Source organism: Apiospora hydei (genome assembly GCF_038363865.1).
Source record: "Apiospora hydei strain CBS 114990 chromosome Unknown utg000009l_segment0_segment0, whole genome shotgun sequence".
Taxonomy (NCBI): domain Eukaryota; kingdom Fungi; phylum Ascomycota; class Sordariomycetes; order Amphisphaeriales; family Apiosporaceae; genus Apiospora; species Apiospora hydei.
The window spans coordinates 1544554-1565877 of record NW_027117368.1 but is presented as its reverse complement, the minus strand read 5'-3'; the positions used below and the strand labels follow the sequence as shown (position 1 = coordinate 1565877).

Genomic DNA, 21324 nt, shown 5'->3' with positions numbered 1-21324 from the left:
GGTTGAAGGTGTGGTCAGGTAGAGGTGACTGACTGACTGACTGCCTACATGTATGTAGGTATCCTATCTGTGTGCTGGTGGGTTGGGGCTGGGCTGTCTTCTGTCTCTGCCTCTCTTTCTTTGACCTACCCGCAGCGCTGCTCTATCTTTACCACGGCAGTGTGGTGTGTGTGTGTGTGTGTGTGTCTCGCTCTCAGCCTATCTTAGGCCGGCCCAGTCAAACCACCCCCAAAGACCTAACCACAACCTAAGGCCTGGGCCGAGATCAGGTCAGGTTAGGTTTTCCTGGGAATCGCTGTGAATGGCTAGTTGTTGCGTCCGCGCAGTTCTAGTTGGTGCTACTAAGCGCGTGAGGCTTGATTCTACTGGTCGGTGCTCTCGGGGGGAGACAAGAGGGGTCTGGAGGAACCGTCAGGGGTGAAGAGAGAGGAGGAGGCAGCTTTTGGCTTCCAGTCGACGATGTTGGCTCCGACTGATGGCAGATCGGTTAGGTATTGGTTTCCAAGCGACCCGAGCCTCTCTACGGTTTTGCGAGAAAGAGAGAAGAGAAAAAAACACCAGATCGTGAAGCGGGTTTTTTCGTTGTTACATTATAGTTGAGTGGCTATGAGAAGAAAGGCCGGGATGCCTGGATTGCACAATCTGATGGCCCGACATAATGGGAAGTTCTCCGAAATTTGTTCTTTGTTCAAGTCAGTGTCGAGGATCCCAATGCCAAGCCTCGTTCTTTTCTTGTTTCCAACTGGCTCTGGACAGTGACCCCCCAGTATCGCCAAGCCGACGTATGGATATCAAATCAGCATACGTGCAAATGCATGTATGCATACGCCCACCGCGACGGAAGTTGACGTGGTACACGATGCATGTCTCATGACTTCTATGTTAGCAGTCATGATGCGGTTTGTCCGGGCTCGCCCATTTCAATGTTTCGTTTCCGAATTTCATATAGCAAGCTTGTCAGCTACGGAGACCTGACCCTGCCCTCCAATCTGTACCTACCTACAGTGAAATAAGGTCACAGCATTCGATATCTATGGACCTCTTGCTTCAATGTTCGAAATGGCCGACTGCTGTTGTCCTTGTAGGTCATACCAATCCAAAGGGGGGCAACTCGATATGCGCGCCTCTGTGTTACCATACTCCACGTTGTGGAAGCCGGTCCCTACGAAACATGCACGGGGTAGTCTTATATCGGAGGTGATCATATGGCTTCGCGATTCCATCGTAGATCACATAATGCGCTAGACTCGGAGGATAAAGAACCTACTAAGCAATAGGGCAAATAGAATCCCTTTTCTACAAGACACTATCCCCGCGGAATAGCTTGCTCTTAGGGGACGACTTGATGCTAGTGTCTAGAGGTACCTGCCTACCTACAAAGAATAAGTAGATTCAATAAGATGATGCAATGGTTCTAATTCTCGTAGGTACCTCACAACAATGAAATGCACTTGCAACTACATGGTTTGATGAGACACTGGAATATCACGACTTTATCTATGGCCCTTGTTGTACCTCGTAACGTGTATCTATTCGCTTCCAAACATACTGCGACTACATCACGAACCGTTAGGGTTGCTTCGCAGGCTGCTATCGTAAATATGGGTAAGTACACAGAGGATCGAGAAGATTGTTCCATTGGTGATGTTTGGGGTTGTTGGTGTCCGGACTACTGCTAGATTGACCAATGAAGCCAGCACTTATCGCTATCCAACATGCCCCACATTGTCACAATCAGCCCAGCTATTTCTTCCAACCACAACTTTTCTTCCGATCCAGAATCCCTTGGTCGATTCTTCCTCCCGTCAACATTTTCCAACGCGATCGCAGGCCCAGGCAAATGCTGTACCAATCAGCACATGCCCGCTTTCGCATGTTTCTGGCCGTAAGCTGAGGCCAGCTTCCCGTCACGGGCCGTCTCTGCCTCATCCCAACGTGATGTTACTAGTAGCGGTCGCCTTCGCAACTCTCTTTGTCTCTTCCGCACCAGGTTGAGAAGGCCTGCGTCATTGCGATCCTAATCGAAACACTTTCCGTTCTTCGCCAAGGTATGTCCGTCCACGTTGAAATACGCGCTGGAGCACTGCACCTCTACCCTCTGAATGATGAAATATTTTATTGGAGCTGTCTGACTACTCATGTTGATACTTTAATTTAATTACGCAACTTTCCTGATCTACCGAGCATAACCACATCCACCATTTTCTGCCAGCCCGAGTGAGCTCAACCAACTGACACTGCGTCGAAAGCACAGGTTATTGATTCAATCTTGTCGGCCCCCACGAACGCAAACGTTCTCTGTGCTGCAGTTGTTATTGCCGTCTGGCAGCTGAGACTTCAAATCCGACTTGAGGAAGATCCGCCACGATGGATGTCAACGGTGCGTCCACTGATGCGGCAGTGCCAGCATCGCAGCCTCCTGCGCAAAACGGCGTTGAGGGTGTAGGCTCGTCAGGCTACAAATTGAAATTCTGCACCGTGTGTGCGAGTAACCAGAATAGGTGAGCTCAAAACTTATGGCGCCCTCTATTTTATCTGTTTGCCACAGACTTACTTACTCTTTTCTCCCTCCAAAGGTCCATGGAGGCACACCTGCAGCTCTCCAAAGCCAACTATCCGGTTATTTCCTTCGGTACCGGCTCTCTTGTTAGATTGCCTGGTCCAAGCATCACCCAGCCTAACGTCTATCAGTTCAATAAGACTTCGTATGATAGCATGTGGAAGGAACTGAAGGAGAAGGACGAAGATCTCTACACACGAAATGGCCTCCTCAAAATGATTGATAGGAATAGAGGAGTCAAATGGGGCCCTGAGCGCTGGCAAGATTGGCAGATTGGCATCCCCCGCCTTGAGCATGCCACAGACCGTGGCAGCGAAGGCATTGAAGGAGGCGTAGCTGATGTTGTCTTCACATGCGAGGAGCGCTGCTGGGATGCTGTGATTGACGACCTGCATAATCGTGGCACCCCGCTGAACAAACCAGTTCATGTCATCAATGTTGACATCAAGGATAATCATGAAGAGGCCTCGATCGGAGGCCAGGGCATCCTTGACCTCGCAAACTCTCTAAACAAAGCCGCCCAAGAAGAACGCGAGGCTGTCGGCGCCATGTCTTTCGATACTGGAAGCGCGGCGAGCCGAGCATCTTTTGACGAAAGAGTGCCTGACATAATCGGTGAGTGGCAGGAGAGGTGGCCCAACCTGCCAGCAACATGGACATTGGCCTGGTTTTGATCAGGTAACTGTTGCCCTTCTGCCGTCTACACAACCCACAAATCCAGATTGAGCATTGAGCTCACAAGATGATACCCAAACACCCATTCTGAACTTGCTTCACAAGTCAGAAGCTTGCAAGCTGGTATAATATGGTTGATGCAAGGCGCGTGCGATATCCATCTACGGTTGGGTTAAACTGTAGCGCCAGTGGGAGCCTCCTTTGGCAAGTAGCAGTACCACCAGCGCTTCGGTATGGACGCTCTACAAGATGGAAGAACAACCATCGTGTAATCATCCCAAGATCTGCGTGTGACTCGCAATGCAATTGCCCGGAAACATGAGGCTCAAACACTACATATGCAACCAACCCCCTGCCTCTTTGGCACGAAACGCACCGCAGTCAATGCTTCGGGTGACCCGAGAGGCTTGCAGATAGTGTTTTAGTAGAACAAAAAAAAATCGTATCGATCCAAGGTTGTCCATCAGGCATGCACCCTTCAAGTCACGTCATGGAAAATCATCATGTCCCAATCGCAGCAATGGTGTGTGCATATAAGTTTGTGTGTTGCACTTATAATATGCAGGCACAAGCCATTTCTTAGCGTGGCAGAATGTATTTCGTAGACAGGCCAGACAACTTGACACATTCATGCTCTCGGCTTGGAATCGAACTCATCCAGCAAATGCGGCAGAACGAAACATGGGACATGCAGCACAATTTGGCTAATAATAATAACATGTTTCTACTGCAAATAGCCTCTCGAAGTACAGTTTCTCTGGAGGTTCGTGCAGACGGACGGTCATGGCAATTGTCCGTAGCAGTGATACAGCAATACAAGAACGGATGGAGGTTGGTTCCCTCTTCCACCCAGCGAATTCCGATGTATGGAAAACGATGGGATTGTGATGTGGATTCGATACGCGTCACGTCATTTCGAAATTGCTCCGCCTTTGACATCGTATGTACTTGGTGAGTATATCTCCTGTTCAACCCAACTCCAGGTCAGCTTTTTTCCGTGAATGCCGTTGGCGCGCGCCAGAATGCAGTCGAGGAGCCCCGCCGGTCCAGTCGGCCTCAAGCCATTGAAGCATGGCGGCCACGCTAGAGAAACTGAGTAGGTGTAGCGCAGAAGGTAGCGCATAACCAATCGAATTTAACCCCCAGAAATGCTTGCGCCTCAGGGGAAGCCCCATACATACCAAGCTCATCGATGACAGGGGGGTGGGCATTTCTAAATTGCTTCGGGCTGGAATGGACTAGATCAAGCCTTTTGGTGGGAGATAGAAGGAGACCGGGCTGTGCAGCTGTCTCTCGAAGGCATATTGACTTAGGTAAGACGGGAATGGGATACCAATATCGTGTCGTAGCGCGTAGTTTGGTAGTACAACGTCAGCTGAGCACTACGGTTGCACATGGAAAACACCATGTCGATCTTCTCGGGCGCGACATCCATCAAGCGATCACTGCTGAAGAAAAAGGGCAGCCAGCAGTTGGAGAAGATGAAAGGCCAAAGGGGTTGGGGCATCTCTGGCCTCCGTGCTGGTATGGACACGGTTGGTTGCTGCAATCGAAAGGTTGCCCGGCCTAGCTGCTAATCACCGCTTAGAAACCAAGATACCTGGTAGGGGGGTGGACCATGTACGTGCCTAGCATTCAATGGCAGCAGCCGCAATTGCATGACAACCTTCGCCAGACAGGGCGGCTGATAATTGACAATCTTAGGCCCTCGTCGCCTTTCACCAGACAGCCTGGCAGGTCTGGGAGTGTGGTTTCTGCTTCTAATAGACGATGTCATGTATGCTAGGTGTGAACCTTCGCTTTGCTATGAGCGTCATACACATGAAGAAGTGCAGAGCGGGAACCAACACCGGGACCTGTTTCAATCGAGACGCCTGTCGATCTGGAGACGAGAAAAAGAGAGAGAGAGAGAGAGAGTGAGAGAGATGAAGGAGAAGAAGAAAAAAGGGGATAACCTAAACTCTCATTGTAGATCCCTTGAGTCTAGACTAATGTTGCCCTCCACATAGTAAAAGGCTTGGGCGAGAAAATGACAAGTACCTGTTGCCTGCCATTTCAACGATTTGATACCCAGGGACATCAGGTAGGGAATTCGATTGAGGTTCTAGGCAGACTTCATTAGCAGCGAATAGCGATTAGGTTGACTTAATCGAATCGGGTGCATGCGGTGGTCCCCCCCCCCAGTCGGTCCCCCCTTATCCAAGTGCGTTAGTACGTAGGATCCCCCGAACCACCCCTAGTCTTTCGCTTCCTCTCCTTGCAAGTTCCTCTTGGGTGTGCTCGTGTGGTTGGTTTCATCGGCCTAGAAATGCCCTGCCTTGATTTGGAAGTAGCGGGAGGAGGTATTCTCGGGTAGAATGTACCTCCCTACCTGACGCTTTCCCAGACCAATTGAACCAGAATCCACCCACATCCACATCCACTCGCGCGCCGCACAGCACAGCGCAACGCAGCAGAGAGCAGACAGCAGAAGCTCTCCAGGACCCGGCACATTCTGAGACTTGGGGACTCCAGCGACCTGCAGCCGCTCGGTCTCTCGGGCGTGTTTGTGCCTGCGGCCTGTGGCCCCCTTCACGTTCCTGTCTTACGCTCCAGGCCTCGCCATCTTCTGCTCAGAAACCTTATTGATTGTTCCACAGTTTCCCCAGCTACCTACTGTGGTCATCAACTCACCCAACGAGGAAGGCAGAGAGAGCATGTGTATACTTTATATTCATTGCTGTCTCTTATCGTAATTCTTGCACTGCGCCCCCGAAAACGCCCCTGCCCGCTGCGTTGCCCTCCCTCTCGTGCTCTTTGCCGCCCTCGCCGCTGCTTTTCGAAGTCCTGTTCGCGATCCCGGAGAACCAGACTCGAATAAACAAGTACCGACGAGAAACCGACGAGAAACAAACAGGATTCAAGCCAGAAAGAAAGACGCCTCGGCAAACGAAACCCCCATCGACAGTTGATTATCAAACCTTTGCGTCGCTATTTCGTCCCATCGCCCTAGCCGCTGCCGCCATCGGTTTCCTCGAACGGAGGCACTTTACATTCTTCTTGATACAGCATCTGACACGACATAAACTCAATTGACTCGGACTGGCGCTGTCCCCCGCAGACTGAACTCACGGCCGTGCTTCTCTGCGACACATTGACAGCTGACTGAATCGACCGTGGTCCAGTTCGTTCATATACATATGTATCTCGAACGAGCCCGACCATCTTGGAGGAAATCGGGAGTCACTATCGCCCCGAAACAAGTACACCAAGCCCGAGTGTGCAATTAGCATCAGCCACCCGATCAACGGCAACCCAGAGAAACACCGTCCAGCACTTTAAATATAACCGGAGTCAATACCGGCACATCGAATATCGACTCGAGGATTAAGGGATCTTAGGGGAAAACCACAAACGGTGCGTTCAAGAGGCTTTTTCTCTGACGCTAAGCTCTGGCCTCAAATTGCGAAACTGCGGAACGTTCAAGTGGCGCATACACACACGTCTGCTTGCTGAGTTTTCGAAAGTTCTTTGTTCTTGCGACCTGGCGCTGTGGCAGATCCATTGATTCATTTGCATGAACTAGTGGCCAAATATATTTACTACCATGAATACTCGAAATGCGCCGCTGTCACCTGTCTCAGTAGGCGGCAGCGAATGGTCTGGCATCAATAAATACCAGAACCCCGACAACTACGACCCAAACAACCGCGGAGTGATATCCCCACCGTCTTCAGGTGGACGTAACGGAAGTATGAGCGGCTTCCCCGGCCCTGGGCCTGGCGGCGCCAGAAGCGTCGGCCAGCCTTCACCACCGCCGTCTATTGGCCGTTCCAGCACCGGCATGTATGCGAGGAGCGAGAGCGGTCGCAGCATGAAAGACGAAAACAACGAGCCCGTTCTCAGCGGACACTATGTCGCCTTGAGGAAGTTTTTGCAACAGACCTCAAAGATGGTCGCGCCAACCCACCACCCAACCGAGCTCGAGATAAGCTACTGCGTCTTTCAGCAGTGCAGTTTCTCGAGCTATCCACGGATGTATACGACGAGCTGCTTAGACGGCAAGCCTTGAGTCGACGAGCCCCTGGGCCGCAAGTGCCGCCTTTTCTGCAGCCCGAAGATACCTTTCACCCAAAGCGAAACCAAGCACGCCAGAAGTTATCGACGCTGGGACCCCCAAGGTTTCGTGACCTGGCCACCGATGTTTTCTGCGAGCTCGAGCGGCGCTTTCCACATTTTTCTAGTCCTGAAGGCATGGGAAGCCCCAGATCTTCATCGCGCGGCCCTTCGAGTCGATCAGGAACACCTGTTAGCAGCATGAACGGGCTTCCTCGGGGTATGCGAAGGCCCTCAGATGCCAGCTCCATCCGCTCGGGGGCGCCTCGTATGACCGACTATGGTGTTCCGCCCTCTCCTGGGATACCTCCCAACAACTACGACAGGCCGCAGCAGAAACAGTTCCAAGGCAACGTGATAGTGCCCAATAAGAGCACCATGGTCGAAGAGGACGATGATGGTGCCGACGATATTGAAGACAACGAAACATTTGGTTTGGAAGCGGCCAGTAATGGCCGCGAAAGCAAGCGAAGCGAGGGTACTGGTATGAGTGGAGTTATGTCCGAGGTATGTTCCCAAAAACCTAATTACTACAGTCTCAGAGTAATTATTGTACTGACTCCGGCTCCAAGAGTGACAAAAGAATGCTTGAAGAATCCCAGGCCCAGGCGCGGGATCTACAGTTGAGGCTCGATGGGCTAGAAGACCAGCTGAAGAAGAAAGACGACGAGCTTGCGCGCGTTCTTGACGATGAGAGGTCCAAAGCGTCATCCGACAACATGGAGAGGAAACAATGGACTGACATGCGAGCCGATCTGGAGAACCAACTGGCCCAGACCAAAGACTTCAGCGCAAACCTTCAAGAGGACCTGGCGCGGATGGAGGAACAACACAGCTCGGAGATGCGGAGGCTGCAACAAGAACTGGAAGAGGCAAATCAGAGCAGCCGAAACGTGGCAGTTCCAAGCGGTGACGCTGATGCGGAACTGCGAAGGAAAATGAGGACCTGCGGATGGCTTTGGAGGAACAACAACAGGTGACCGAGGAAGTCCGACGTGAAGCACAACAGTTCCTCCGCGAGATGAAGATACTCTCTCAGCAACATGGGCCAGCATGGGAGCGGCAAACAGAGTTGGAGAAGGTGGTGGAATCCCTTGAGAACGAAGTGCGCGACTGGCGTAACCGTTATGCACGCACGAAAACTCAGTTGCGCAACATGCGAGCCTCTTCCCTCGGTCTTGCCATTGATCAGGATGCCGGCAAATACATCCGCGAGAAGGGATTCACTCAAGAAAATGGGCTCGTCAAGGACGTCCACGTCACCAGGTTCCAGATTTCTATTGATGAACTGCTACAGAAGGCGCGAACCGACGTCCCAGACAAGGTGATTGACTCTATGAAGGCGGTCGTTGTCAGCGTTCGACGGATTACTAAGGATATTGATGAATCGGCGCCCAACGACGAGAACTTACACCAACAACAGCAGAGGCTCAAGAGCAGGGTTTCCGCTACGGCAAACAACTTGATCACGGCTTCGAAGAACTTTGCGGCCGCCGCGGGTATCTCGCCTGTCTCGCTTCTTGATGCTGCTGCATCGCATCTGGTGGCTGCTATCGTTGAACTACTGCGAACCGTCAAAATTCGAGCCACGCCTGCTGGTGAGCTGGAAGACGACGACGACGGTACCGTCACGCCCGTTGATTCGAACGCCTTCTTCTCGAACCGGTCAACGCAGCAGGATTCTTACGCTAAACCAGCATCGCCGCAAGCTGCTCAATCGCCACTTGACCCGCCTCCTCGTTTCAACGGCCTCGGGCCCCGCGACAGTATGCAATCATCGGCATATAGCCCAGTCAGCTCTCCTCGCGAGTCCGTCAATCCGTACAATCAATCTTCGCGTAACGGTGGTCCCAACGGGCTGAATGGGATGGCAAATACGAATGCCAACAGGGGCCCACCCCTTACTCCGGGCGGCTATGGTGGCCAGCAGCAGGACAATCGCGCTGAAGAGCTAAGGTTTTACGTCGAGGACCAGACTGCGGTCCTTGTCCAAACAATCCAAAATTTGGTCAGCTCTGTTCGCAGCGACGCATCTATTGCGCAAATCAACGATCAAATCGACACCATTGCAGATGTTGTTGGGAGAGTCATGTCGGAGGCACAATCCAGTGGTATTGGCATTGATATGATCGACCGCCTTGCGTCTTCCCGGCAGCGCCTTTTGGAAGCCGGCGAACATGGACAAGACATGGCATCGCGGGGTCTTGACGCTCAGGATAACCAATGGCGCATGTGGACTCAGACCCTGCCCCCTATAGCCTTCGAGATTGCTCGCGAGATGAAAGAGCTGGCCCAAAACGCCAACCAGCTAGCCATGGCACCATCCGCTGATGATTTCTCATGAGAGAAACGTTCCTTCACACGTCTCTATTACTATCGGCATATTACATAATTTGACGACGCATACGGCCTTCTGATTTCTCGACCTCGATTGCACTTGTTCTTGCCGAGCTCTTGATACCCCTTTCCATCTCAGGCGCTCCCCCTTCGCAGTGTTTGATGATTTTCAGCTTTCACGGCAAGCTCCGAAGTGCGCCGACGTTACTATTGGTCCAGCTGTCCTCATTGCCAAGCAATAACCCCATACTACTGGGAGTGTTTTTGTAGCACACCCAAAAGCCTTCCCAAGCTGTGCTGGGTATAGTACGGTGATCTGGGTCTTCGTGCCGAACGGTCAGAGATAGATCAGGGGCAGCTCATTTCTTTGTTTATAATTAGATGGATGGAGTTACGAGTCGTTTGGAATGGTTGGTTTGCTAGCGCTGTGGGCGACAGATGGATCGGTGGGAACCAGAATGGCCCACCAGGATGGGAGGGCCTCGGTGATACTCCGTCCACGGGAAAGGGAGGGCTATGGTATTGGTACGACCTGCTATTGTGCTTGTGGTTGACTTTGGACTGTTTTCCTGCTCATCCGTATGAGCTGAAGAGGACTCCGAGGGCGCAAGTCGCATGGCTTTAACGCCGAATGGAACGACGCCAGACCAAACCACGGTTGTGTGAGAGTCAAGATTGGATGAGGTCATGTTCACACCTGTATGATAGGAAGCATAAGTTCAACTGTAAATCTTATGGAATTGCTGGTCTTGAAAGACGTATTGCTGAGTCCCCAACGCAAGTGATGTGGTTGTGCATCGATCGCCCTTCATCAGCTATGCAGCTACATGTACCGGTATGCATGTGCTTAACCCTGTATGTATACCTAAGTAGGTAGGTGGGCTCTACTGAAGTTACCTGTATCTCTATGGCAACGAACAACCAACAACCTGTCACAGCAGAGAACAATAGCATTGACCCAATAAGCTCTTTCAGAGTATTATATGTTAGTATTCTTGAAAGATTGCGAGCACATATACCTAAGGTATGTAGATAAACGCATACTCATAATCAAAGTATGTAGGCTTCTGAGCAGTGGGGTTATTGGTACCAACTGCTCTCTGGACTGCGACAGGGTGTCGGTGGGGCACCCAGCATTATCGATGAAGCGATAAGATAAGCATGGGCCAAACCTAAAAATTTCTAATGGTTTGGCTTGGTTGCTGGCTGCAGGTCGAAGCCGCTAGGGAAAAAAGTTCGAGACGAGAAACTCGCCTGGAGGTTTTGCAAGCTTCTTGAATTGGGAGTCAACTTCTCTCGTTTTTTACAAAGACCGCCTCGGGTCCCGATCGAAGCAGCAGCCTCAGGATGGATATTCACCGGTGCCGCTTTGTGCCCTACCCAACCAGCGCAATCAATGCCGTCGCCTTCTCTTGTTCCCAGTTGACCGGCAGGAGAAATCCCAACCTGGTTCGCCTCGCGATTGGACGCGCCAACGGTGACATTGAGATATGGGTAAGATATAACCCCCAGTCGCGTCACTACTACGGCCGACTAACACCGAGAAAAGAACCCTCTAGGCGGACAATGGCACCAAGAGAGCATTCTTCATGGCGGTAAAGATCGCAGCATCGACGGCTTGGTCTGGGTGACGGAGCCCGACCGGTTACTCTCCGATGGACGGCGCATTCAGGGACGACTCAGGCTGTTCAGCATCGGCTACACGAGCACTGTCACCGAGTGGGATTTGGAGAAGAGGAGGCCTAAAAAACAAGCAACCGGTACGCATGGAGACATTTGGTGTCTTGGAGTTCAGCCCCTCGAGGACTCTGCCAAATCCACCAAGACCGCAAAGGGCGGCAGCAGCGCGCCCAAGACCCAGAAGCTCGTCGCTGGCACTATCGATGGCAGCCTCGTACTCTACTCGATTGAAGATGGCGATTTGCGATTCGACCGTGTCCTTGTCCACTCGACTTCCAAGAAGACCCGGTTCGTCAGTATTTGCTTCCAGAAGCGCAACATCGTCGTCGTTGGCTGCTCCGACAGCTCGATCCGCATTTACGACATACGCTCCGGGCATCTCCTACGTCGCATGACTCTCGGCTCGGACCTTGCTGGAGGCGCGAAGGAGATCATTGTGTGGTGTGTCAAGTGCCTACCGAACGAAGACATCGTCTCAGGTGATTCAACTGGCCAAGTTTGCATCTGGGATGGCAAGACCTACAGTCAAGCTCAAAGATTACAAAGTCACAAGCAAGATGTGCTATCGTTGGCTGTCAGCGCTGATGGCTCGACCGTATTGAGTGGTGGTATGGATAGGAGAACAGCCTTGCACAGGAAAACGTCCGGGACTAGCACCAGATGGGCAACAATCTGGCACAGGAGATACCATGGTCATGACGTGAAAACCATGACCTCATTTGAAAGCGAACAGGATGGTGTCAGTGTGATTGTTTCTGGAGGTTTGTGAACACACATTTCTACGATCCACGGATTCTCAACTAATGCTTTGACAGGCCCCGACGCGAACCCGGTCGTAATTCCCTTACGCGAAGCCGGGATGGAGAACCATCGAGCGCTTTCGCATCTCCCTCAGACACCACCCCTGATGAGCGCCCCCGCGCGCGACTGATAGCCAGTTGGTGGGATCGCGAGGTGCACATATGGCGTCTGCAGAAGCCCCTCAAGGACATAGTCAATGAGACTGGTGTCGATGCCGATGTCACGAAGAACCGCAAGCTTCTTGCTCGTATCCTCATCAAGGGGAAGCTAACATAACCTCTGCGTCCATTAACAGTAATGGTTCGCTGCTTGTGGTCTCGACCACGTCGGACATCAAGGCTTTCCATCTTACAGCAATTCCCGATCCTACAATGGACGAGCTCAAGATCGCAAAGATTGATGTGCCTCTTAGTGTTGCCGCGCTCGGCGCAGAACGCCTCAAGATCTCGCCAGACAACCAGTGGATATGTGTTGTGCAAGAATGCAACAGGGTATCCTTGTTGCGCGTCAGCAATGGGTCCGAGCCCGACGACATGCCCGTCATCTCCCACAAAGCAGTTAGACTTCACAGACTGAAGCGAGACATACCTAAGCACGTTGCCTTTGGTGGGTTGGGAGAGTATGAGAGAAGCGTAACACAGATCGCTTTCTCACCTGATGCCAAGATGTTGGCTGTTGCTGACGTGGCTGGTTACATTGATACCTGGATTGTCCACGGCCCTGCGTCCGCCCTGCAGAATGGGGTGAATGGCGATGCACAAGACGATGGCTCATCAAGCGAAAGCGACTCGGACGATAGCGAAGATGAATCTGCCGACATTGATCCTGCTCCCGTGGCCTGGGCAAGAAACCCCAATGCTGCATTGCTCCCCAAGCTTCGCAATGCCCCAACCCTGCTCTCCTTTTCGGATCACATCCCAAGTGGAAATACAGAGTCTACTGATGATCAGGATGACTACGTTCTGTTTGCTGCCACGGCCAAACCCCAGATTCTTTTCTTGCACCCGACGATTGGAGGTATCACACCTTGGTCACGGCGCAACCCAACTAATCGACTGCCCATCGAGTTCCGCAACATACGCGACCTAGTCAAGGGCGCTATTTGGTCAGGCGATCGCATATGGATGTACGGAAACACCTTTGTTGCTATGCTGGACCTCTCCCAAGATGTTGCGGAAGACACCCCTGATGAGTCATCAGCGCTTGTTTTGCAAGACAATCAACTGGATCAATCCAAGAAGAGGAAACGTGGGCCAGACACCGGTGCCGGTAACAAGATGAAGAGGGGAGCTGCCGGTCCGACCAAAGTGGAACACTTCAAAAACGGAAAGAGCGAGGCCCTCAACCTGGAGCGCCGAGCGACTGATCCCATGGATACGGATGAGCAGAGCCAGCCTGGCGAGGACAGCGACGAAGACGACTCTGACTCGGAGCCCCGCGGCGAACTGGCCTTGAAGCGCAAGGCAGAGCGCCAACAACAGAAAGCAGCACAAAGTGGCCAAGGCATAGGGTTCTGGCATACCCTGAAGTACCGTCCCATCATGGGCATCGTACCCCTCAGCGGCCCGGAAGAGGAAGAGAAGGAGACCAACGGACTTGCAGTCACGTCGACGGCCAATGGCCAGGCGTCGAGGAAAACGTTAGAAGTGGCGCTCGTGGAGCGCCCGCTGTGGGAGGCCGATACGCCTGACCGATATCTGGGAGAAGGCGATTATGAATGAGGCCGTGTGGAGGATTAGAAGTGTTGTGCAAGATCATGTAGATATATACCAAAAGAGTGTTCAAAAAGCGATGCTTGTTTTATTGGCTGGTCCGGCTTTTGCTGAAGTGGATTATTGGCGTGTTGCTTGTTGGATCCGATATAACCCATGTCGTAGGCTCGAAACAGTAGCTCCACCGTGACTCCAGCAGTTCCTCTCTGCTGATATCTATTAGCTCAGTCCGTGGTGGACATCTGACTAAGGAGGGAGTGCCCTGATGCGAGTTCCGCAGCCCATGATTACGAGCTAGAGGAGCAGCAATTACGCAAGTAATGGCGGCTTGATCACATCTCTTGTGGGCGTTGGTTGCCTTGGAACTCGCAAGCGTTCTCTATGATGAGTCAAACGTGGGTAAGCTCCAAAGGCCTCCAGGAGCAGTAACCAAATAGGCCCAGCAACTCTGACGCCCATAGTACAACCATGTTCAGCAGAGTGGCAAGGTGCTAGCTACGCTGGTTCCAATCATCTTGTTTCGTTTCTTAATATCTGCCGGTAGAGCAGAATCCTGACACGATTTCTTCTCACAAACAGCCTATCTAGAAAAGAAAAGAAGAAAAGAAAACGTATGGATGGTCACATAGTGTGTGACGGTGAAGGTAATGATGCCAGTGGACCGGGGGATACATGTTATGAGATAGGTAACTGGATATATTCAACGTGCGTTGGTACAACTCCATGACCAGCAAGAGCCCCCTGGGAAAAATCAAAGAAGTTGGTGGTGTAGAACGATGCCTGACGTTGTTGTATTATGGGTTACAGAGATCCATAGTTAGATGGTAGTAAGAATGACATCTAGTTGTAAGCAACACCATCACGTGGAGTTAGATCCTGGGTACGAAGATATGGGTGGTGGCGAGGTAAGAGGGAGGTGGTAGCCACTTTGTTCTACTTACAAGTGACACAAAAAATTATCCTACAATGCAGAGGCAAGCCAGTTACCTAAGGTGTAGGGGAATGCCTACCTGAGGCAGGTAAGCAGTACCTCATAAATGGCTAGATAGAAGGCTGATTCCCCAAGGAATTCCCGGCCGGATGTCCCCCTCACTTCACGCCATCTGGCTGTGGTCTCTGTGGTGCAGTTGGTAAAAATGGCCTCCTGGTCTCCTGGAGAGGACTTGAGGTAACAGGTTCGATGCTCAGAGATGGCAGGAGAAGGTGCGGCCAGCTCTCCCATTCGACACGATTCTCCAGAGGCGAGCCTTTATTTTTTAAATTTGTTGTTGAATTCTGTTTTCTTGAATTTATTTTGTTTTTCAGAACCTATTGAGCGTTTCTTGGGAGCCATGCGATATTCGTTTGAACCTCCTCGTGTGGGAGTCGTGAGCGACTCGTAAAAATCAGGCATCTGAGTGGCAGAAAATAAATGTCTTTCCCCCCCAGCGTTCCTGAACAACAGGCCCATGACTTAAATTGGCTTGTCTTTATATCAATTAAGTAGCTGTCAGATTTGCCATTTTGCAATATCATTCCCATCAACTTTCTGCATGCCCCCTTTTCTAGATTCCATCTTCGGTGAATCACGCAACACACACGAGATCTACTGCGTTCATACTTCCAAGACAACCTCATTCATGCCAAATTGTGCAGGGAGAACCATCCGATGGAATGAATGGTGGCCTAGTACCTGGAAATACCATATATGTTGATAGGGTCGTAGGAAAAGGGGTTTTGTGGCAACCCACCGTTTTGGATTCAGGAACTACGTACTGCGTTGTGGTGAGTGCGGGCCTATGTCTGGACGAGAGTGATGACTATGTTACCAGCAAAGACTATTCAGTTGTTATCAATTGGCGAACCAGAAAGCGTATTCTGTCTGAGCAGGTCGAATTGTTTCACATCGGAACCAACGACAACCACCCTCAGCTGAGTTCTATTCGGTTCAGTAGAATATGTAATTACAATAATTTGGTTCCTGAATTATATTATAAGGCCGGCCTTTTTACAAGATGACAATACCTACTCTTCCCACACAGTGCTCCTGGGCAAACAAGTCCAGTCGGCAGCATCGTTGCAGACTATATTCAAGGCACCTGCAACTCCCTTGGAACTCACCCACGACATATATGGACCACTGTTTCCCTCTCAAGGACCGAACGGACTGACCGCAACCTCCTTCACAATGAGCAGGAGGTCGCAAGAATGCTGAATCCCCAACCGCCGGGCGAGGATGTTCGCTGCAGTGGTGATAAAGGCTGTCATTATCGTGATCAGCATGCCATGAGTAGCTGTCGGTCATGGCTGTACTGGAGAGAGTTCGGGTCGGTAGCTGACCAACAAAATAATGTGATGGAAATATTGAACGGCAACAGGCACGTCTGTATCTTGAGAGACAGTAGGCCTCACTGGGAGTTTAAGGACAACCTTCTTTTATGCAACCCCCATTCTCTGAAGGGAGAAAACCACTATAAGAAAAAAACCACATCCAATGACGATGTCAGGGAAATAGGGGCCAACCGAACGTACCGACAAAGCGAACAATAGCCCCTTTTTACGTGGGTTGAACTGCTCTGGGGGAAACAGTCTGCCAATGCTACCCCAGCCAGATATCGTGTGCCCACCAACCACATGTTCTACTTGACACAGCCATTTGTCCCCCAGGAGAAAAAGAATTACTTCCCCCTAAACAAAAAGATCTGAATAAAAACACAGCAAAAGTATAATCGCAGGTTACACCCGACGTGGGACTCGAACCCACAACCTTGGGATAACTTGTTATCAACAGCAGGCTGTCAAGTAAAAGTCACACGCTCTAGCCAATTGAGCTAGCCGGGTAGGAGTATCAACCAGGATGAACTTATCGCCGCTTATCACTACCTATACCACATTCGAAAATCACCAGCCAGAAGTATGTATTTAATATTAATCATTACAACAATCAGTATACTTACTATGGGCAGCCAATCTGACGACGTGCACCTCATCATGTATCCTGTCGATGTTGCACTCGGCTTCAGTTGTAAAGAACAGCTTATCATATGTGGAAGGCACAAGTGAATACTTCCCAAGTGGTACCAAGTCAGAGTTGCACGCTGTGAGTCCCTTTGGCAATTACATAACCTACTATGCAGCTCAACAGTTATTGTAATGGCCCAATTCCTCGGTAAAGAAAAGCCCAACACCAGAACTCCGGAATTCTCTAGCTTCCACTAACATCTACAAACTCATTCAAGATGGAGTCCAATCCAACCCAACCACTGCGAGCTGAACAGTGTACAATCGCCGGGTCGCTGAGGATCCCTCGCATGATCAACGGTCTCTGGCAACTTGCAGGAGGACATGACACCGACATTGACATTGCCATGGCAGCTAAAGCCATGATTCCACTGTAACGTACCCTACCTCGACTCCGTGATGCCTACGACGCTCGTTGACGCGATTGGCAGGATCGATGCGGGGCTCTGGTGCTTCGATATGGCCGACCACTATGGCGATGCAGAACTCGTCGTCGGCCAATTCAATGCGTCTACTACTGATGACTCACGCAAATTGACAGCCTTCACCAAGTGGTGCCCGCCCGAGGACGGCGAGAAATCATTCGAGAACGCCGAAGCAGCTGTCAATCGTGCACTTGCCCGGATGGGCCAGAACAGCATTGCGCTCATGCAGTACCACATCTGGGACTACTCGGATGACACGTACCTCCATAACCTGGACCATCTTCGCCGCCTCCAGCGCCAAGGCAAGATACAGCACATCGGCCTCACCAACACCGACGCGGCGCACCTGGAGCAGCTCCTGCAGTCCGGCCTCCCCATCGCCACGAACCAGATACCCTGCTCGGTCATCGACCGCCGCGTCATCCAAAGGAAACCTCGCCTCGGTATGCGCCGAGCACGGAGTCGGCCTCTTGGCCTATGGAACCCTCCTAGGTGGCTTCCTGACGGAGAAGTGGCTCGGGGCCGAAGAGCCCCCAGGACATGGACGCCTTGAACTGGAGCCTGCGCAAGTACTTGCGCTTCATCCGCGCCGCGGGCGGCTGGGCGACCTTTCAGCGCGTACTGCGGTGCCTCGCTTCGGTCGCCCAGAAACATGGTGTTCCCATCGCCGCCGTCGCGACCCGATGGGTGCTCGACATCCCCGTGGTGAGCGCCGTGATCGTGGGTTGCCGCCTCTCCCACGACAGCTTGCGGTGGGCCAAACTCAACTTGGCGGCCTTCTCTTTTTGCTTTAGACGATGCAGATAGAGAGGCGATTGCAGAGGCGCAGCGCGGCTTGACGGACATACCTGGAGACTGCGGCGACGAGTATAGACGTGCGCCGTACCTCACCGCAACGGGTGATTTGAGCCACCATCTGAAGGGTATCAAGGCTGCTGAGGTGGTCGAGTGATGGCCAGTAGAAGCTCATCAGGTTGGGCTGTGATCATATGTAGCTGGGCGGCACAGACAGCCTCTCAGAGTTGATCCCCACTGGACTCATCAGTAAGGGAGGCACAGAAGTCACAATCATCTGGCAATGGAATTGCGTTAACCACTTTCATTTCATCGATCCTCGGCAGTGTTAGTAACGAGATCAAGTAAGTCCAGCCGATAACGAACGTATGCGACATTGATTACAACGGAACGGCTGATAACGAAACGGAGCCGCCTCACTCCACCTCCCAGCGATCAAGAGCTGATAGTCTCCAACCCCCAGCGGTGGCGGGCCAATCAGCAGCAACTGACAGCGCCGAGGACGATCTGCATCTCCAACGTTTAACCTGTCATGGTACCCCAGACTCTCCACGGTGGGGCGTGACCGCCGTCCACCTCGCCTTTATCAGGAAAGCCGCTCTGACGTCCATATGAATAGCGGCAGGGGCGCCTTTCGCTTTGTTGCCCGTGTTTTTGGGGCAAAGCACACTTTGAAGTTGACGAGACATCACCAAGAATCAAGCCGAAAAGTAGGTGAGACATCTGTTCAAGGAATCTTCCTTAAGCGTCACGGTGACACCAAGCCGAAGTCGGTCGGTTATTCTTCATCTTGGGTTAATATACCATCTCTCCATTTGCCAATTTCATCCTGTTGTCGTCTTCCATGGATGAACGCACTGTGGCCATGAGGCCGGGGGAACAGGACCAGGACTACAAGGCGATGGCGGACCAAGACGCGGATCTCAAGGTTCGAGAGGACAATCCCTCGCACGGAATCGAGCGAACCGAGACCATCCCCGCTGGCGGAGTGAACGCTTCGGGCCACACCCAGGAACTAGCCCGAAAATTCAGCTTGCTGTCGCTGGCGGGCGTGGGCCTGGTCGTGGGCACCGTGTGGCCGGCCGTGGGCGGGTCGATCCTGACAGCCATCTTCAACGGCGGGCCGCCTGGCGTACTCTACGAGTTCATGACCGTGGCGGCCTTCTACAGCACCGTGGCCGCCAGCGTCGCCGAGCTGGCCAGCGCCATCCCGTCGTCCGCGGGCGTCTATCACTGGGCCTCGGTAACGCCCGGCCGCGGCGGTTGGGGCCGCGCCGTGGGCTTCTTCGCCGGCTGGTGGAACTACCTTGCCTGGGTCCTCGGTGCTGCCACCATGGCCTCCATCTTCGCCAACACCGTCGTGCAGATGTACGCCGTTAACCATCCGGGCTTCGAGGCCCAGTCCTGGCACGTCTTCGTCGCTTACATCCTCGCGACGTGGCTCGCGTGCGCGCTCGTGTGTTTGGCGAACGACGCCATGCCGCACTTGAACACGTTTGGTATCTTCGCGGTGCTCTTCGGATTCTTTGTCACTGTCATAGTGGTCGCCGTGATGCCGGGCCGCGACGGGCGCCCGCCCCATGCGACATCGTCGTTCGTCTGGAAGGAGTGGTCGGCCGCTCTGGGCTATCCGGACGGGTTTGTCTTTGTCGCGGGGATGGTGAATGGCGCCTACAGCCTGGGCGCCGTCGATCCTCTCACACACCTGGCTGAGGAGATTCCGAACCCAGAGCGCAACATCCCCATAGCCATTGGCTTGCAGTTCAGCATTGGCTTCTCCACGGGACTCTGCTACCTCATCGCCATTATGTACGCTATCAATAACTACGATGCCCTCTTCGAGTCGTCCTACCCGATTGCCGAGATTTACCACCAGGCCACCGGGTCCGCCGCGGGGTGACCGGCCTCCTGGCCATCATCATGGTGTGCATTGGGTTGACTGTCATTGGTCTCTACATGACTGCGGGGCGAACGCTGTGGACGCTGGCCCGGGACGGTGCCACACCCTTCTCCGGCCACCTCGCGCACGTGAACCCGCGCTTCCAAGTCCCTATCGCATCGACCATCGCTTCCGCCTGCCTCGTCACAGTGCTGGGCTGCATCTACGTGGGCAGCAGCACCGCCTTCAACGCCTTCGTCGGGAGCTTCCTCCTGCTCATCACAAGCTCGTACCTGGCCGCCATCCTACCCAACCTGCTCACAGGACGGAAAAACATCCGGTTCGGACCCTTCCGCCTGCGCGGCTGGCTCGGCTTCGCGGTCAATGGTGTCGCCTGCGCCTACATGATGGTGTGGTTCGTTATCTACAGTTTCCCGCCCGCGCTGCCCACCGATGGCCAGACCATGAACTATGCCTGCCTGATCTGGGGCGGGCTCACGCTGCTGTTCAGTCTCTGGTGGTTCGTGGTCGCGCGGCATGGGTACCGTGGCCCGACCACGACGGGCGGTCTCAGCACCGTGCACGAGGGTCGGAGTGTGGTTCCCGAGCCTTGAGAAGTCCTGGAAGATCCAGACTTTGTTTTTTTGTATTAGACGGGGCCATTTTGGGATTGTCTTGGGATTGCGCCGAGACCTATTCTTAGTAGGGTAACATTCAAGACGGCTTGTCACGTTGCGTTTCTCTCGATTGTCTCCACCGTTCGCCTCAAACTTTGGTGTGCTGGCCTCTCGCTGTCTTGAAAGATTGAACGTTCTGGTTCTTCCGTCAAATGTAATTCGGGTATCTGCAGGTGGGCTCCCCAGCTCCATAGCGGTTGCAGCCGTGGCTGTTGTCGGTGGGTGGGTGGCCCGGTCCCGCCATCTCGAGATCTGGGTTGGGAAAATCCGGGCCGGGTCCATCAGTGGAAAGACCTGCGGTGGTGTTGTGGAAAGTCTGGAAAAGCATGAGTTGGTGCGTGATGTCCAACAGCGAATCAACCCCGACCGAGCGGAAAATACGGCATGAAATGCGGTGCTTTCTTCTTTGGTACTGATGGAAACCCCATCGGTGGTGGCCCCGTATGATCGCATCGTATGTGCTTGTCAGTTCGATCATGTTGTAGTGTAGTGTAGTGGGGGGCCTGAAGGACCTAATGGACTGGACTGGGCGGTTCAGTGCTCTTCGCTTCAGGGGCTTCTTAGCGCACTTCGACGCCCTATGTACTTACACACACTTACACATTTACACTGACAGCAGTGCCGCACTGGCACCCGCACGCCATTTGGCTCGCATGCAGGCCTCGTGCTGATGTCATCTTCTCAGTTG

At 52.7% G+C, this 21324-nt stretch overlaps 6 protein-coding genes across 6 annotated transcripts; all 6 read left to right on the top strand.

Moving 5' to 3' along the window:
* Positions 1-2367: 2367 nt before the first annotated feature.
* PG997_012267 (protein ssu72 protein) lies at positions 2368-3234 on the top strand (the record flags this gene model as incomplete). Its single annotated transcript, XM_066816581.1, has 2 exons — positions 2368-2501; positions 2577-3234. 2 exons carry the CDS (start codon positions 2368-2370, stop codon positions 3232-3234), a joined length of 792 nt encoding a protein of 263 aa, XP_066662273.1.
* Positions 3235-6821: 3587 nt separating this feature from the next.
* PG997_012266 (uncharacterized protein) lies at positions 6822-9674 on the top strand (the record flags this gene model as incomplete). Its single annotated transcript, XM_066816580.1, has 4 exons — positions 6822-7169; positions 7232-7837; positions 7903-8223; positions 8265-9674. 4 exons carry the CDS (start codon positions 6822-6824, stop codon positions 9672-9674), a joined length of 2685 nt encoding a protein of 894 aa, XP_066662272.1.
* A 1340-nt stretch (positions 9675-11014) lies between these two features.
* Positions 11015-13869, top strand: PG997_012265 (uncharacterized protein; the record flags this gene model as incomplete). Its single annotated transcript, XM_066816579.1, is given in 5 exon segments — positions 11015-11161; positions 11217-12092; positions 12163-12182; positions 12202-12395; positions 12410-13869. 5 exon segments carry the CDS (start codon positions 11015-11017, stop codon positions 13867-13869), a joined length of 2697 nt encoding a protein of 898 aa, XP_066662271.1.
* Positions 13870-17078: 3209 nt separating this feature from the next.
* On the top strand, positions 17079-18237 carry PG997_012264 (uncharacterized protein; the record flags this gene model as incomplete). Its single annotated transcript, XM_066816578.1, is given in 4 exon segments — positions 17079-17233; positions 17292-17777; positions 17795-18009; positions 18032-18237. The coding sequence occupies 4 exon segments, from the start codon at positions 17079-17081 to the stop codon at positions 18235-18237; spliced, it is 1062 nt and encodes a 353-aa protein (XP_066662270.1).
* Positions 18238-18945: 708 nt separating this feature from the next.
* PG997_012263 (cholin permease) lies at positions 18946-19980 on the top strand (the record flags this gene model as incomplete). The annotated part of the gene is made up of 1 exon (XM_066816577.1): positions 18946-19980. The coding sequence occupies one exon, from the start codon at positions 18946-18948 to the stop codon at positions 19978-19980; it is 1035 nt and encodes a 344-aa protein (XP_066662269.1).
* A 20-nt stretch (positions 19981-20000) lies between these two features.
* PG997_012262 (uncharacterized protein) lies at positions 20001-20573 on the top strand (the record flags this gene model as incomplete). Its single annotated transcript, XM_066816576.1, has 1 exon — positions 20001-20573. The coding sequence occupies one exon, from the start codon at positions 20001-20003 to the stop codon at positions 20571-20573; it is 573 nt and encodes a 190-aa protein (XP_066662268.1).
* Between the last annotated feature and the right edge of the window lie 751 nt (positions 20574-21324).